The sequence below is a fragment of the Stegostoma tigrinum genome, chromosome 37, assembly GCF_030684315.1.
Source record: "Stegostoma tigrinum isolate sSteTig4 chromosome 37, sSteTig4.hap1, whole genome shotgun sequence".
In the NCBI taxonomy this organism is placed as follows: Eukaryota; Metazoa; Chordata; class Chondrichthyes; order Orectolobiformes; family Stegostomatidae; genus Stegostoma; species Stegostoma tigrinum.
Window position 1 is genome coordinate 7,555,147 of NC_081390.1, and position 17,316 is coordinate 7,572,462.

Here is a 17,316-nt window from a genome sequence, read left to right on the forward strand (position 1 = left end):
AGAATCTGGAGCAGGAGGAGGCCATCTGGCCCTTCGAACCTGCTGCACCATTCTTAGTTACCCACGCACTGTCCATTACCCTTAATTCCTTTATAATTCCAGAAATTATCTAAGCTTTACAAATGTTCAGTGAGGAAGCCTCAACTACTTCACTGGGCAGGAATTCCACACCGCCCTTTGGGTAAAGAGGTTCTTCCTCAATTCAGTCCTAAATCTGGTTCCCCTAATTTTGAGGCTGTGCCCCATAGTTATAGTTTCGCCCACATATGAAAACAGCCCCCCTGCTTCTACCTTATCTGTTCCCTTCATAATTTTATGTTTTTACAAGATCTGCCCTCATTCTTCTAAATTCCAAAGAATATAATTGCAAGTTATTCAGTCTGTCCTCATAAGCCAATCCCCTCATCTCTGGAATTAACCCAGTGAATGTCCTCTTCACCCACTCCGTTATCAGTACATCTCTTCTCAAGTAAGAAGAGCAAAACTGCATGCAGTAGACCAGATGTGGCCTCACCCAGCACCCTATATAGCTGTGACATAACCTCCCTGCTTTTAAACTCAATTCCTCTGCAGTGAAGGATAAAATTCCATTTGCTGCCTTAATTATCTGTTGCACCTCCAAACCAACCTTCTGTGAATCATGCACAAGGATACCCAGGTCCTTTTGTACAGCAACATGCTGCAATTTTTTTTTACTGTTCAAGTTATAGTCCCTTTTTACTGTTATTCCTACCAAAATGGTTGACTTCATATTTATCAATATTGAATTCCATCTGTCAGACCTTTGCCCACTCACTTAAACTATGTGTATCCCTATGCAAACTTTGAGTCCTCGACACACTTCACTGTACCACTCATCTTATTGTTGTCCACGAACCATATTACTACACATGGACCCCGACTCCAAATCACAAATATAACTTAGAAACAGTTTGTGGTCCCAGCACTGATCCCTGAGGCACACCACTAGTCACTGTTTGCCAACCAGAAAAGCACTCATTTATCCTCACTCTTTGCTCCTTGTTGGTTAGTCTCATTCCATGCCAGTACGTTGCCGGTAACGCCAGGAACTTTTATCTTTTGCAGCAGTCTTTTGTGTGGCACCTTGTTGATTGCCTTTTGGAAATCCAGATACACCACATCTACTGAGTCCCTGTTGTCCACCGTGGTTGTAATGCCTTCATAGAATTTCACAGATTAGTCAAGCAGGACCAGCTTTTCATGAACCCATGTCACGTCTGCCCAATGGGGCAATTTCTAGCTAGCTGTTTTGCTGTTTCTTCCTTGATAGATTCAAGCATTTTCCTCACTACATCTTTCTCCATCTTTTGTCTCCCTCCTTTTTTGAACAGTGGGGTCACATCGGCTGTTTTCCAATCTGCTTGAACTGCCTCAGACCAATGAATTTTGGAAAATTATCATGCGTGCATTTGCTATTATTGCCGACATCTCTTTTAGTACTGTAGGATGCATTCCATCAGGGCCAGGAGACCTGTCTACTTTTAGCTTCATTAGCTTGCCCAACACTACCCTTTTTTGTGAAAATGATCATGTTTAGGTCCTCACCTACCAGTGATCAATTACTGGCAATTTATTTGTGTCCTCCACTATGAAGATGGACACACTGTACCTACTCAATATCTCAGCTGTTTCCTCAATTCCCGTTATTAACTTCCCCTTCTCATCCTACGAAAGACCTTAGCCACTCTTTCATTTTATATATTTATAGAAACTTTTGCTATCTTAGATTATAAGACTAAACTAGCTCAGAATATTGTCTTGCTTGTCTGTTGACCTTAAAGTTTTCCCAACCTTCTAGTTTCCCACTGGTTTTTGCCACTTTGCATGCCTTATCTTTCACTTTAATAGCCTTCTTTATTTCCTCAGACATCCATGGCTGATTACCCCTTTTCCTACAGTCCTTCCTTTCATAAAGAGCATGTGAAACTTTGAGTGGCTACTGAAAAGGTTGTTTCTGCTTGTTATGCATACATTGAGAGGGAGAACTAAGATGAGGAAGATCTTAAATTGGACGCAAATGGCTGGCAAATAAAGTGAAGAACTGGTCACAGGATATGGTGTTTCTGCAGATGGAAAAGAATGTTGAAGGCAGCGTTTAGAATGAGCGAGGGTTATGCAGTATTGCCCTGAGAGATTGAGAAATAGAGCTGCTACTTCTTAGGAAGTTGAACATTTTCCTACATTCCAGAACCCAGAGATTTTTGCTCTTGGAATCGATCACTCCTGCCACATTTCCCCTGGCCGAGTCAATGTAGATCTTGCTTATCACTCATAAAGAAGATTATCTCTGGCACTTGCTGCAGCACCTCCAGAAAAACAGCAAAAGCCTTGCTACTTGTATCTCAATAAGCTGTTTTTCAAAGCAAATGCAATCTGATGAAAGTGACTACGAACATAGAAGCAGGTGTAAACCATTCACCCCTTCAAGCCTGCTCCACCATACATTATGATCGTTGCTGATCATCTAACAGTAGCTTGTTCCACTTCTTCTTCCATGTCCTTTGATTCCCCTTAGTCCCAAGTACAATGTCCAACTCCTTTTTAAAATCGTACACTGTATTCTATGATAGCGAATTCCACAGGCTCACCAATCCACCAGTCTCTTGAGTGAATGCATTTCTCTTCATCTCAATTCTAATTGGTTTATTCAGTATCCTTTGACTGTGACCCTCCGGTCCTTGATTCCAACGGTATTGGGAACATCCTTTTCTGCATTTACCCTGTCTAGGTCTGTTAGAATTTCATAGGTTTGAGATTCGTGTTTTTTTTTCCCCCCATACCCCACCCCAACCCACCACTCATTCTTCTGAATTCCCTGAATAGGATTCCAAATGATTCAATGTCTCTTTTCAGGAATCAGTCTGGGAAACCTTTGCTGCTTTCCCCTATAGCAAGGACATCCTTTCTCCATAAGGAGACCCAATATTCCAGGGGTGGTCTCACCAAGGCCCCATATACTTGCATCACAACATCTTTGCTCTTCTATTTGTGTCCTTGCATATCATTTTCTGTCTTTACCATCTGCTGCACCTACATGCTTACCTTCAGTGACTGGGGTCTTCTTGATTGTACCCTTCTGTCAATTTATAGCCATTTAGATGATAATCTACTTCCTGTTGCTATCCAAGTGGATAAACCTCACATTTATTCACATTATACTGATCTGGCCATGCACTTGCCTGATTAGTTTGTTCAAATCCCACTGCATCTCTGAATCCAGTTCACAGTTCACTGTCCTCTCAGCTTTATCATCTGCAATTTTGAAGATGTTACCTTGAGCTTCCTCCTCTCTGTCATTATTATATATTGTGACTGGTTGTAGCCCTAGCACTGATCCTTGTGGTACCCTAGTGTTCGCTGCCTGCCATTCGGAAAAAGACCCATTGATTCCTAATTTTTGTTTCCTGTCCGTCAACAGGTTTTCTATCCATCTCTATATTCTAACTCCAATTCCATGTATTTTAATTATACGCACTAATCTCTTCTGTGAATTTTGTTCACAACCTTCTGAAAATCCAAATCAACTACTTCCATTGGCTCTCCCACATCAACTATACTAGTTGAATCCTTGAAGATTTCCACTAAATTCATGTTTGTCCTGCTTCTGTTTTCCGGGACTGTAGCAATTTTCCCCTTTACCATCATTAGGCTGACTGATCAATAATTCTTGGTTTTGTCTCTTCCTCCTGTTTTCAATACAGGGCTTACATTAGCAACAGTCCAACCTGTAAGAACTGATCCAGAGTCTGTAGAATCTTGGAGGATCATCACTCTGCACCCACTCTTTCCAGAACCACTTAGGTCCTCTGCAGTTGTAGATTATTAGAGACTTACTGGCATTCAATCTCACCAACTTCCCCAACATCATTTCCCAACTAATACTAGTTTCCTTCAGTTCCTCCCTCTCAGTAGCATTGTGTTCCCCAAATTTCCTGGTATATTATTTGTCCTTTGTTAACACAAAACCAAAGTATGCATTTAATTGCTTGGCTGTTTCTTTGTACCCCATTACAAGTCCTCCTGTTTCTGACTGTAAGGGACCTACATTTATCTCCACCAATCTCTCTGTTCACATACTGATGGAAACTTGTACAGTCAGTTTTTGGGATTAGAGATAATGGGAACTGCAGATGCTGGAGAATCCAAGATAATAAAATGTGAGGCTGGATGAACACAGCAGGCCAAGCAGCATCTCAGGAGCACAAAAGCTGACGTTTCGGGCCTAGACCCTTCATCAGAGAGGGGCATGGGGAGAGGGTTCTGGAATAAATAGGGAGAGAGGGGGAGGCGGACCGAAGATGGAGAGAAAAGAAGATAGGTGGAGAGAGTATAGGTGGGGAGGTAGCGAGGGGATAGGTCAGTCCAGGGAAGACGGACAGGTCAAGGAGGTGGGATGAGGTTAGTAGGTAGATGGGGGTGCGGCTTGGGGTGGGAGGAAGGGATGGGTGAGAGGAAGAACAGGTTAGGGAGGCAGAGACAGGTTGGACTGGTTTTGGGATGCAGTGGGTGGAGGGGAAGAGCTGGGCTGGTTGTGTGGTGCAGTGGGGGGAGGGGACGAACTGGGCTGGTTTAGGGATGCGGTTGGGGAAGGGGAGATTTTGAAACTGGTGAAGTCCACATTGATACCATTGGGCTGCAGGGTTCCCAGGCAGAATATAAGTTGCTGTTCCTGCAACCTTCGGGTGGCATCATTGTGGCACTGCAGGAGGCCCATGATGGACATGTCATCTAAAGAATGGGAGGGGGAGTGGAAATGGTTTGCGACTGGGAGATGCAGTTGTTTGTTGCGAACTGAGCGGAGGTGTTCTGCAAAGCGGTCTCCAAGCCTCCGCTTGGTTTCCCCAATGTAGAGGAAGCCACACCGGGTACAGTGGATGCAGTATACCACATTGGCAGATGTGCAGGTGAACCTCTGCTTAATGTGGAAAGTCATCTTGGGGCCTGGGATAGGGGTGAGGGAGGAGGTGTGGGGGCAAGTGTAGCATTTCCTGCGGTTGCAGGGGAAGGTGCCGGGTGTGGTGGGGTTGGAGGGCAGTGTGAAGCGAACAGGGAGTCACGGAGAGAGTGGTCTCTCCGGAAAGCAGACAGGGATGGGGATGGAAAAATGTCTTGGGTGGTGGGGTCGGATTGTAGATGGCGGAAGTGTCGGAGGATGATGCGTTGTATCCGGAGGTTGGTGGGGTGGTGTGTGAGAACGAGGGGGATCCTCTTTGGGCGGTTGTGGCGGGGACGGGGTGTGAGGGATGTGTTGTGGGAAATACGGGAGACGCGGTCAAGGGCATTCTCGATCGCTGTGGGGGGGAAAGTTGCGGTCCTTGAAGAACTTGGACATCTGGGATGTGCGGGAGTGGAATGTCTTATCGTGGGAGCAGATGTGGCGGAGGCGGAGGAATTGGGAATAGGGGATGGAATTTTTGCAGGAGGGTGGGTGCGAGGAGGTGTATGCTAGGTAGCTGTGGGAGTCGGTGGGCTTGAAATGGACATCAGTTACAAGCTGGTTGCCTGAGATGGAGACTGAGGGGTCCAGGAAGGTGAGGGATGTGCTGGAGATGGCCCAGGTGAACTGAAGGTTGGGGTGGAAGGTGTTGGTGAAGTGGATGAACTGTTCGAGCTCCTCTGCGGCGCAAGAGGCGGTGCCGATACAGTCATCAATGTACCGGAGGAAGAGGTGGGGTTTGGGGCCTGTGTAGGTGCGGAAGAGGGACTGTTCCACGTAACCTGCAAAGAGGCCGGCATAGCTGGGGCCCATGAGGGTGCCCATGGCCACCCCCTTAGTCTGTAGGAAGTGGGAGGAGTCAAAAGAGAAGTCGTTGAGGGTGAGGACGAGTTCAGCTAGGCGGATGAGGGTGTCGGTGGAGGGGGACTGGTCGGGCCTGCGGGACAGGAAGAAGCGGAGGGCCTTGAGGCCATCTGCATGCGGAATGCAGGTGTATAGGGGCTGGACGTCCATGGTGAAGATGAGGTGTTGGGCGCCAGGGAATTGGAAGTCCTGGAGGAGGTGGAGGGCATGGGTGGTGTCACGGATGTAGGTAGGGAGTTCCTGGACCAAAGGGGAGAAAATGGAGTCCAGATAGGTGGAGATGAGTTCGGTGGGGCAGGAGCAGGCTGAGATGATGGGTCGACCAGGGCAGGCAGGTTTGTGGATTTTGGGAAGGAGATAGAAACGGGCCTTGCGGGGTTGGGGAACAATGAGGTTGGAGGCTGTGGGAGGGAGGTCCCCTGAGGTGATGAGGTCATGAATGGTGTTGGAGATGATGGTTTGGTGCTCGGGTGTGGGGTCATGATCGAGGGGGCGGTAGGAGGTGGTGTCGGAGAGTTGGCGTCTGGCCTCGGCGATGTAGAGGGTCGGAGAGTTGGCTGTTGGTTCCCTGTGAGCTTACTGTTGCACTCTTTTGTTTTTCCCCTTCTTTAAACAATCCCTATGTCCTCCTTTTGCTGAATTCTAAGTTGCTCCCACTTCTCAGGTCTCTGTTCTTTTCTGGCCACTTTGTATGTCTGTTCCTTAGGTCTAATACGATCACCAAATCAAAACCGAAAGAACTGCGGATGCTGCAAATCACGAACAAAAACAAAGTCGCTGGAAAAGCTCAGCAGGTCTGGCAGCATCTGTGCAGGAGAAAAAAGTTAAAGTTTCGGGTCCGGTGACTCTTCCTCAGAACTGATGGTGGCTGAGGAAACGTCGGTTTATATGCAGAAAATAGGGAGGTCAGTGGGGTAAGAGTAAATGATAAGATAGAGCCCAGAGAGAGAGAGAGAGTGACAGTTGGACAGACAAATGAGTTGCTAACGATCAGGCTGGGAGGGTGAATAGTTGTTAATGGAGACTGTTAGTGACTAACAACAGGGGATGTGTGATGGCAGGTTATGCAGTAACAAGGCCTGGTGTGTGGGGTGAGGGGCTGGGACTTGGGAGAGTTTAGGCCCTAAAATGATTGAACTCAATATTGAGTCCGAAGGGCTGTTGGGTCCCCAAGCGGAAAATGAAGTATTTTTCCTCCAGCTTGCGTTGGGCTTCACTGGAACACTGTAGCAAGCTGGAAACATGTAGGCCAGGAAACAAGGTGGTGCACTGAAGTGGCAGGAAACAGGGGGTCTTTTTTGCGAGCAGAACGTAGATGTTCTACGAAGTGGTCACGAAGTCTACGTTTCGTCTTCCCCAATGTAAAGGAGATCACATTGTGAGCAGCGAATGCAGTAGACTGGATTCTTGGAAGTGAAGATGAAGTGTTGCTTCACCTGAAAGGGATGTTTGGGCCCTTGAATACTGGGGACGGAGGAGGTAAATGGACAGGTGTTGCACCTTCGCAGGTTACAGGGGAAGGTGCTGTAGGGTTTTGGGGAGGTGTTGGGGGTGAAGGAAAAGTGGACCAGGGTGTCCTGGAGAGAATGGTCCCTGCAGAAGGTGGACAAGGGAGGTGAGGGGAATGTGAATTTGCTGGTGGCATCTTGCTGGAGGTGGCGGAAATGGCGTCTGATGATCTCCTGGATGTGGATGCTGGTGAGATAGTAGGTGAGGATGAGGAGAACCCTATTGCTGTTGCGGAAAGGAAGAGAAGGGGTGAGAGCGGAAGTGCGGGAGATGGGTCAGACCTGATTGAGAGCCCTGTCGACAACAGAGCTGGGGAATCCTCGGTTAAGGAAGAATGTGGACATTTCGGAGGCTCTGTTGTCGCAGTTGGCCTCATCTGAACATATGCGATGGAGATGGAGGAACTGAGCGAATGGGATGGAGTCTTTACAGGAAGTGGGGTGTGAGGTAGCTGTGGGAGTCAATGGGTTTGTAATGGAATCTTTTTGCACCAGGCACTTCCTGGGAGGATAGTTGAAGTGAGTGACCTCACTACCTTTTAGTACGTGGATGAGCACTTGAAATGTCATAATATTGAAGGCTATGACAAGGTGCTGGAAAGTGGGATGAGTGTAAATTTAGAAATGCTTTGACAGTGATCAACTAAGGGGTCACTTCTGTACTGTATGATTCTATGAACAATTGTTACAGTTAACCCTTGCACTCTTTAAATGCTTGCCATTGCATTTCCACTGCTATCTCTTAAGTAATGTTTTCCAATATGTCATAGACAATTCACATCTAATACTATTGTAGTTTCCTCTCCTTAGATTTGTAACCCAAGGCTTGGAATCATGCACCAAACTTAATGAAAATTCTATCATATAATGGTCACTCATTCTCAAGGGGCCAACGCACAATTAGATTACTAATTATTCCTTTCTCATTACATGATGCCCAGTCTAAGATGGCCTGTTCTCTAGAGGCTCCTCAACACATCAGTCTAGAAAACCAAGATAACAAAGTGGAGCTGGATGAACACAGCAGGCCAAGCAGCATCTCAGGAGCACAAGAGCTGACGTTTCAGGCCCGAAACGTCAGCTCTTGTGCTCCTGAGATGCTGCTTGGCCTGCTGTGTTCATCCAGCTCTACACTTTTTATCTTGGATTCTCCAGCATCTGCAGTTCCCATTATCACAGTCTAGAAAACCATTCCTTATTTATTCCAGGAATTCCTCTTCTATATGGTACTGTTATTAGTTTGATATGCCCAATCCATATGCAGATTAACATTATAATGCATTCCCAACATCACGTTTTATTTTTGACCCTTGGTGTTTCACAGCTGTACCGTTAGAGATTCCATGTCATTGGAGCTGATATTCTTCCTCACTGTTGCATTAAGTTTTTCTATAACCAGAAATGCAACTCCACTGCCTTTTTCCATTTTTGCCTGTTCTTTAAGTACTGGCTATCCTTGGATGTTTGGTTCCCATCTCTGTTCATAACCCCTACTATATTATACTTTGTTAATGGCTATTTGTCTGATTTAATACTTTTTTTGTAACAAAGGCACCATGCATTAAGGCACAAATCCTTATGGCTTACCTTTTTGGCATTACTTGCCCTCTTCCCATTATTTTTCACTGTGGTCTTATTTGATTCCAGCCCTTGATTTCTCTACATATCAATTTACTTATTCCCCTTCTGTCTTTTGTTCTTGTCCTTGATTCTCTGTCCTTTGACTCCTTGTCACAACCTCAGTGTTTAAGAGGTGATTTTGCACTTTAAGTGACAGTGACAGCCATAATTATTTCTGGGAAATGGTAAGCCTGGTAAAAGTTGTTGGTGGAATTTGAAAGTTAAAATCACCAAGCCCCTCATACTAATTTCAGTTGAGTTTGTCATTTCCACCCCGTGCTCATTTTTAAAGTAGCTCCCAGTTAATAACCCTAGGGGAGGGGCTTAGATTAGTTCACAGGTCGGCACAACATTGAGGGCCGAAGGGCCTGTTCTGCGCTGTATTGTTCTATGTTCTATTAAATTTTGCCTTTTAATGCCTGTGATGATTCTCTGGAAGAGTTACCTATGAATCCACTTTATCCATTGCAATTAATTTCTTTTTGAAATATTGTCTTTATTTCTAAGACCAAATACATCCACATTTTATGGTTATCAAGGTTTTTGTCAGGGTGTTTGTATATCCTTGCTATGGTTAAAGAAATTATACCAATATTTCCACCATACCTTTCAATTCCAGTTGCCTGCTTAACATTCGCCCACTGCATTGTTCTAATGTATAAAAGACACTGCAAAAATGTAACTTCTAGTGAAGTGAAATTTTAGACTGCTGGCTACTGGAAACTGTATGATCAGAACATAAGTGAACTCATTTTTGTTCAAAAGTGCTATTGCTTTTATAAACCTAGTAATCTGAGCGTTGAGGCTAATGTTCTGTATTCATAAGTTCAAATCTTAATGCGGAAGCTAGTAGGATTTAAATTTAATGAAATCTGCAATTGAAAGCTAGTTGTTTTATATTTACTTTAAAGAAAAAAATCTAATTCGCTACTGTCCTTTTTAAGGAAAGAAATACACCATCCTTGTTTGGTCTGTAACTGATCTGAGATCCACAGCAGTGTGGTTGGCTCTTGATTCCCTCTGAAATGGCATAGGAAACCATGTCGTTCAAGGGCAATTTGGAATGGCCAGACTAATTCCAGTTTTGTCTGTGATGCCCATATCTCACGAAGAATTTTGAAAAAAAGGATGGGATTCTTGGTGCAAATCATTAATCATATTTGGATTTTGATAACATTTAATGTTGGTTCAGGCATGATGGACTGAATAGTCTCCCTGTGTGCTGTAACATTCTGTGATTGTGATTTCATCATGGTGCAGTACTTTTCTCAGTTTTTAATTTCTACAATTCAAGTCCCAAATTTATCTGTGAACAAAAGCTTGCCTTGACCAATTACTGAGGAGGCAAAATTTCATTAATCCTGCTTGGTATGTGAGAAACAGAGGGCCTTTTAAGAAGCTGGTTTCCTGACGATCCTGCAAGAAATATGTATCAAACCGAAGTGCTGCATAGGATAAATTTCATTGCTATTTTGTTGGCCAGTCTAAGTTGGTTGTCATACATCAAAATTATAATAGACTGGAGAAAGTTGTCATCTCGGCTCAAGTCTACCTGAAGGTGTGCTATGTTAGCCCTCATGCTTGAAACTACTGTAAGTTTTTAATCAGGTGTCTTTTTCTCAAAAGTCTACTAATATGAATTGAAAGTTTTTTGAAGGCTTTCATTGTGAAGTCTAATCATAAAATTGTCTTATTCAATATATAAATATCCTTAGGCATGTTCTGTTAATTTTAGTCATGTTTGGAAAGGTGACGTGGAACTGGATCAACAGAACACTGAATGAAGGGGTGGTGGAGTGCTTTTCTGCCGTCGCTATGGACATCTTTAAAAGTATTAACTAATGCAGGGCGTCAGCAGTTATGCCCTTTAAAAAAGACGACCCTCTCCAAGGAGCTAAACAGCTACATTGGGAAGAAGGTCAGGGATAATTTCAAATCCAACACAAATAATAACGAATTATGGAGACTCAACATGTCATTTCTGAAAAAGTCAGTGTGATTTAATCTGTTAGTCTCAGCATCTATGTCTTCAAATTGACTAAGTGTAGCCTTCATGTAAAAAAATTTGAAAGTTTGTCATGCTTTGAAGGTTGAAACTAATGTTATGGTGACATTGTATTTTCTTGCAAATGTGCAGATGGTCTAAATTGTTTCAATTTTGCAGTTTTAACTTCTTTCACTTGGACTGTGGGTTTACATTGCTTCCACTATATCTCATGACAAATATAAATGCTGTTTTTTAGATAAGACCCTTCAAATTACTAGTCACACCTGGATACAAATTAACAAAGAATGTGGAAAATCCAATATGTGAGTCTTGATCATTTGAGATCATTATCTCCAGCAGAATAACAAACTATTTTAAAACTGCTCAAGCAATCGTTGATTTCTGCATTGTTGAATTTAACCTTAATCTCACTAGAACTATCAAAGAATGAAAATAGTACAGAAGCAGTATAGGTTCAGCATCATTTGAACTCTTGACTCCAGTGGGCATGAATCCTTGGTGCAGAGCTAACCACAAGTCTGTTGCTAATTTAGGTATACAATACAGAGGACTAGCAAATGGGTAGTGTGGGAATTAAAATATAACTCTTGTGTTGTCCACTGTATTCTTAGGCTGTGTTTAAAGCAAATTATTGACTATTCAAAGGAGCTTTACTTTGTAACTAGATTGGCCTGTACCTCAGCTGAGAGAACTCGATGCTGACTATAGAGAGAATTGGATCGTGTTTGTATTGCTGCAGCACATTATTTTCTAGTACAAATGTATATTTATATCTGTCCAGATTATATTTATTTCAATTCAATTTAATTTACATTTTACCAGCAAGATGGTGGCAGGGTAAGTCACTCCATTTGGAGCTCCACTCTGCTCGCCAGTTCCTTTTCCTTTTCCTTTTCCTTTTCCTTTTCCTTTCCCTTTCTTATCACTCTTTTTTTCTTCTCTCTCTCTCCTCTTTGCATTAATACAATCTCCCCTCCACACCGTCCTTTTAATTACCTACCAGTCGTGAGCTGAGAATGGGAACTGCATGGTTGGAGCTGAACAAGCTGCCCATATCCTGCAGCAACGGCAGATTGAGCATGGGCCCAAGCGATGGCGAGAGCAGGCTGGTGAGATGGCAGCAGTCGGCAGTGAGAGTCTTTCATGTGGCATCCTCCTGGGTGCCCTAGCAATTGGAGAAGTGCCTGCACCAATGTGGAGATGGGATTTGTGATGTTGAGATCTGGGAATTTCATTTTGTTGCTTACCTTTTTGGCTCTGTTTTAAGTCTTTTTAGTTCTAGTTTTTGTACACAAATGGGTGCCAGTGAATGGCGACTTTGTGCACTTTCATGTACTTGTGTATCCCTACACTTGGTACATGTGACAAATAAATCTAAGTTTCAATTAAGCTGTCTTTTCCGAGTGTCAGATGAGCATCTCCAGAAATGCCCACAAATGAAACACATTTCAGCAAAGCTAGTTCAGGTTATTCTTCATCAGTTGGAATTATGTCCAGCTTCTCATCGGTCCTTTAGGAGGGATCAAGATAAGAAAAATGTCCAAGATCTGTATCAGGATCATGCTGCAAGTGCCAGAAAATCGAGAATCACACGAAACCACAGAGGAACCCAGCCTCCAGTACTTGACTATTGGTCAGTTTTGAATACTGTCGACATTGGGACTTGATACGGGGTAGCTTCTCTCCTGATTTGAGGGCTGCACAGGATTCTGGCCCTACAGTAACCAGGGCCCACTCTTCAGCACCCTCCTTTGTGTCCTTGCCAAGAATATGGCACTCACTGTCTCCAGGCAGAACTTTGTTTCATTCAGTCCCCCAATATTGTTTGCTACACTGTAAGATGCTTAATAATAAGCTTCCTAAGGTGCAGGTACTAATGTTTAGTAGTTATTGGCATGCTTAACAAGCATATCCAATACCTCGATAATAAAATGTGAGGCTGGATGAACACAGCAGGCCCAGCAGCATCTCAGGAGCACAAAAGCTGACGTTTCGGGCCTAGACCCTTCATCAGAGAGGAGGATGGGGTGAGGGTTCTGGAATAAATAGAGAGAGAGGGGGAGGCGGACCGAAGGTGGAGAGAAAAGAAGATAGTTGGAGAGGAGAGTATAGGTGGGGAGGTAGGGAGGGGATAGGTCAGTCCAGGGAAGACAGACAGGTCAAGGAGGTGGGATGAGGTAGTAGGTAGGAGATGGAGGTGCGGCTTGGGGTGGGAGGAGGGGATGGGTGAGAGGAAGAACAGGTTGGACTGGTTTTGGGATGCAGTGGGTGGTGGGGAAGAGCTGGGCTGGTTTTGGGATGCGGTGGGGGAGGGGGAGATTTTGAATCTGGTGAAGTCCACATTGGTACCATTGGGCTGCAGGGTTCCCAAGCGGAATATGAGTTGCTGTTCCTGCAACCTTCGGGTGGCATCATTGTGGCACTGCAGGAGGCCCATGATGGACATGTCATCTAAAGAATGGGAGGGGGAGTGGAAATGGTTTGCGACTGGGAGATGCAGTTGTTTATTGCGAACCGAGCGGAGGTGTTCTGCAAAGCGGCCCCCAAGCCTCCACTTGGTTTCCCCAACGTAGAGGAAGCCACACCGGGTACAATGGATACAGTATACCACGTTGGCAGATGTGCAGGTGAACATCTGCTTAATATGGAAAGTCATCTTGGGGCCTGGGATAGGGGTGAGGGAGGAGGTGTGGGGACAAGTGTAGCATTTCCTGCGGTTGCAGGGGAAGGTGCCGGGTGTGGTGGGGTTGGAGGGCAGTGTGGAGCGAACAAGGGAGTCACGGAGAGAGTGGTCTCTCCGGAAAGCAGACAGGGATGGGGATGGAAAAATGTCTTGGGTGGTGGGGTCGGATTGTTGATGGCGGAATTGCAGCCTCACGTTTTATTATCTTGGATTCTCCAGCATCTGCAGTTCCCATTATCATATCCAATACCTCATTGCCTCCTGCATTTTCATTGCCTTTCCCCTAATGGAGTATCAATTTATTTAAAATCTTAACTAATATAATTAAAACGGTTCACTTGAGTGGATAGTTTTAAATCAGTTGGATGTTGACAATCTGTAATAAGCACAAACTTTGTTTGATCCTGTCCAGCTGATATCTCACCTGGCCACCTAACATGGATGATTTAATAGCTGGAGTCCTGGCTGATTTTTCTTGGTGTAGTCTCTGGTGTTAATGCTGTACTTGAATGTGGTAATTTCCACCCTTGGGACTTTTTGCCTCTAAATGCTTCACTGGATGTCTTTGTCCAGCAGGTAGTTTGGAGGAGCAGTGACAACTTGCTTCTACGTGGACGACAAGCACTGGCTAACCAAAACAATCCAATAAATTCTTTTCCCAACATAGCGCAAATTGTGAAAACACTATATACCACTTTCTACCCTGCTTTTCGATTTGACTAATAGAAATGGCTTGTAGCAAAACAAATAGCAAGGTGAATTAAATTTGCCATGAACTTTAATTTTCTGGTTCAGATATTCATACAGAAAGTAAAATTAGAATGAACATTGAATTATTAAATATCATTAACTTTGCACTAACATTGAATTTCCAATTATATAATCTCACATTGTCTTGACCCATTTTGAAATGCAACCCTCCTTGAATTTGAAATAAGGTTCCCTAATTTTGCTGTGTTTAACAACTGTTGCCAGAAAAAGTCAGTGATAGATAGGGGACGGATTTGTGGAACATTTTCCACGTTGCAAGCCCTTCATCTGGACTGACTACAGATGTTGATATTGTTATGGTCATTTGAAAAACTGTGTTTTTGTGTGTTGACTATTTATGCAGAAACATTACACATTGTGATAAGTAAATTATGTATAATTGTCTTTTTATATTTAATAGGCTGGATTGATTCGTGCAGACACTGGTGAGTTTTTCATTGAGCCATTGGAGAAAGGGCAGCAGGCACAGGAAGAAAAAGGTCGCGTTCATGTGGTGTATCGTAGGTCCTCTATCAAACAAGCAGTGCCACAAGACCTACATGTTGAAGGTATTGAAAGTACTGAAACTAAAAGTTTAAGTACTACAAAAAAAAGTTTGTTAAAATGTTGATCATGTTATTAAACCCAATGCAGTCTCCAGAATAGATTTTGCACACTAACATTGCACAACATTAAATGCTGTTTTTCTTTTCAGAAGATTAATTTGATTGTGTTGTTTGGACCTGCATCCTTTCAAAGTTTTTAATTCACTTGTGCAATTTATTGGATGCATATATGATATCTGCATTGTATTGTGTGTTATTTTAAACATTACATTTCTCTATAAAATTAACAGTAGAAGCAATTTGCCAAATGTAAATAAAGAATATTCTATAAATTGACTTAAGGTACTGCTTAGTAATTTATGTTACACATTTAACTTACATAACTTTGTAGGTCAGCCCATATTCACTTCAGTGCTTGACATTCCTTTGTTGTATGTTGGACTCTTTAAAGCCACCTTTGCTTGAATTTTGTTCATTTTGTCATACACACAAGGTTTCGGTGAAAACGGGCAACATAAGAAATGAACTGTTTGGACACCACCTTTTAAAATATTTTTTGTATGTTACACTGAAGTACATTATTAGGTTTTATATGTTAAGTGTGCAAAATAAATGAGCCATAGAAAAATTCCAGGGCAAAGATCTGTGATATTGCTTAGCAGTATTTTTACCTAATTGGTCAATACGCTTTATTAAGCCAGGTAGCCTGTGGAAATGACAAACGCATGGTATTAGATGTGCAATGTTAAAGCCACTCAAATTATACCATTCCTAGATGTTTACCTGTCATGTGACCTCCTCTGTCCAATCCAGCTATATTTTCATTGCCTTATGTAAAGACCCCTGACTTGAGACAGAGCATGTCAAGTATGATGGAGTTATATATAAATGGATGTCTAAGAATGTTTTAAGTATCCTTTTGCTTCAGTATGGAGCCTTAAATTCATATCTTGACTTTGATTGAAATGCAGATTTGGTAATCTTTGGTCACTATTGTTCCAGTTGTGCTTAATTCATCAGAGCTCTATTTCAGGACAGAAAATAATGACCACAAAGATTTGTTTCCAATATAATTTTTGTTGCTATGTAACATCCTATGGAGCGTAAGGCAGTAAATTATTGCAGATATCCCTTTGTAAAGAGAGAGATTTGGATAGGGAGGCCACCAAGCAAACTCACTGTGGGTAGAATTCATGACAGAGCTAAAAGGGAATTAGAGATAGCACAGTGTGAAGCTGGGTGAACACAGTAAGCCAAGCAGCATCAGAGGAGCAGGAAAGTTGACATTTCGGGTCGAGATCCCTTTAACTGGACATGTTTGCTTCCAGAGTTGATTTTAATACTCTCCCTTTGGACAGATAACTTTGATTTAAGAGACTGAGGCAGATTAGGCTAATTTTAAAAACAAGGAGTTGTATGATTGGTGGTTTTCCCTGAAAAAGAGGCATAATTCAGATGAGCAAAGAAGATAATGCCAAATGTTCTAGGTAGCCTAGAATTTGAACCTAGAAACTTACGATTAGAAGGCACATGTTGTTCTAATTGCACTAAGATGGAAGCCCTAGTTTTGAAATATGTTTTGGATAATATTTAATTTGGGCTGCCTGGATGATGACCTTCCATGTAATTATAATCTGTATTATGTGCAAATTATTTTACTTTATTTATCTTTAGTGTCAGATATCCATTGGTCCCTTTCTTCCACAATTTTTTAAAAAAGGAGATGGTGAGAGTGAATTACTGGAAGGTATAAGAAGGGTCTCCCTTATTCTTGACTGTGTAATTACTGACTAACATCCAACTTGAGGCTACACGCATCTATAATTCATATCTAGTCATACATTACACTAAAGATTAGACTGCATAGGAACTCAAATTGTACCGTTCTTTGATGTCTAACTGACTTAAGAATAGTTGTAAATTGGTAAATAATGAACTATGTTCCTTCTCTGCTTCTTCCGGCTCTCCAACTATCTTGGTTGAGTCAAATGGCTTTGTACTTGTCTTCAGTTAATCTATGATGGCTGAAGAGAAGCAGTTTGATTATGCTGTCTTGACCTTCTCTCCTTTTGCTCCAGAGTTAACCACTGCTGCTGATCTCCGAATAAAATGCCCAGTTTTCTCTTTGAATTTCAATGATCCAGTTTCTTCTGCACCTACAGCACATCTCTGGCTCAGAGATAAGGATGTGATCATTGCACCACAAGAACCTATACTTACATCACTGAGCCTTGGTCACAGTTGCCAATAACAGCTGTGCGTCTACAATTATTTCCATGACCTTTTCGCACCTGGATATTTTTAAAGACAGTTTTATTCTTCATGGTGGGCTCTACTTGATTTCAAAGTATCGTTTTCTC

The 17,316-nt window shown here is 42.9% G+C and overlaps 1 protein-coding gene across 3 annotated transcripts in view; it reads left to right on the top strand.

Moving 5' to 3' along the window:
* Window positions 1-17,316, top strand: part of LOC125467530 (A disintegrin and metalloproteinase with thrombospondin motifs 3) — a 178,850-nt gene that overhangs the window by 12,840 nt on the left and 148,694 nt on the right. For all 3 annotated transcript variants that reach the window (XM_048563530.2, XM_048563528.2, XM_048563529.2), the window contains exon 3: window positions 14,812-14,959. In XM_048563530.2, the coding sequence (XP_048419487.2) occupies window positions 14,812-14,959 (148 nt within the window). The remainder of the gene's footprint in view (window positions 1-14,811; window positions 14,960-17,316) is intronic.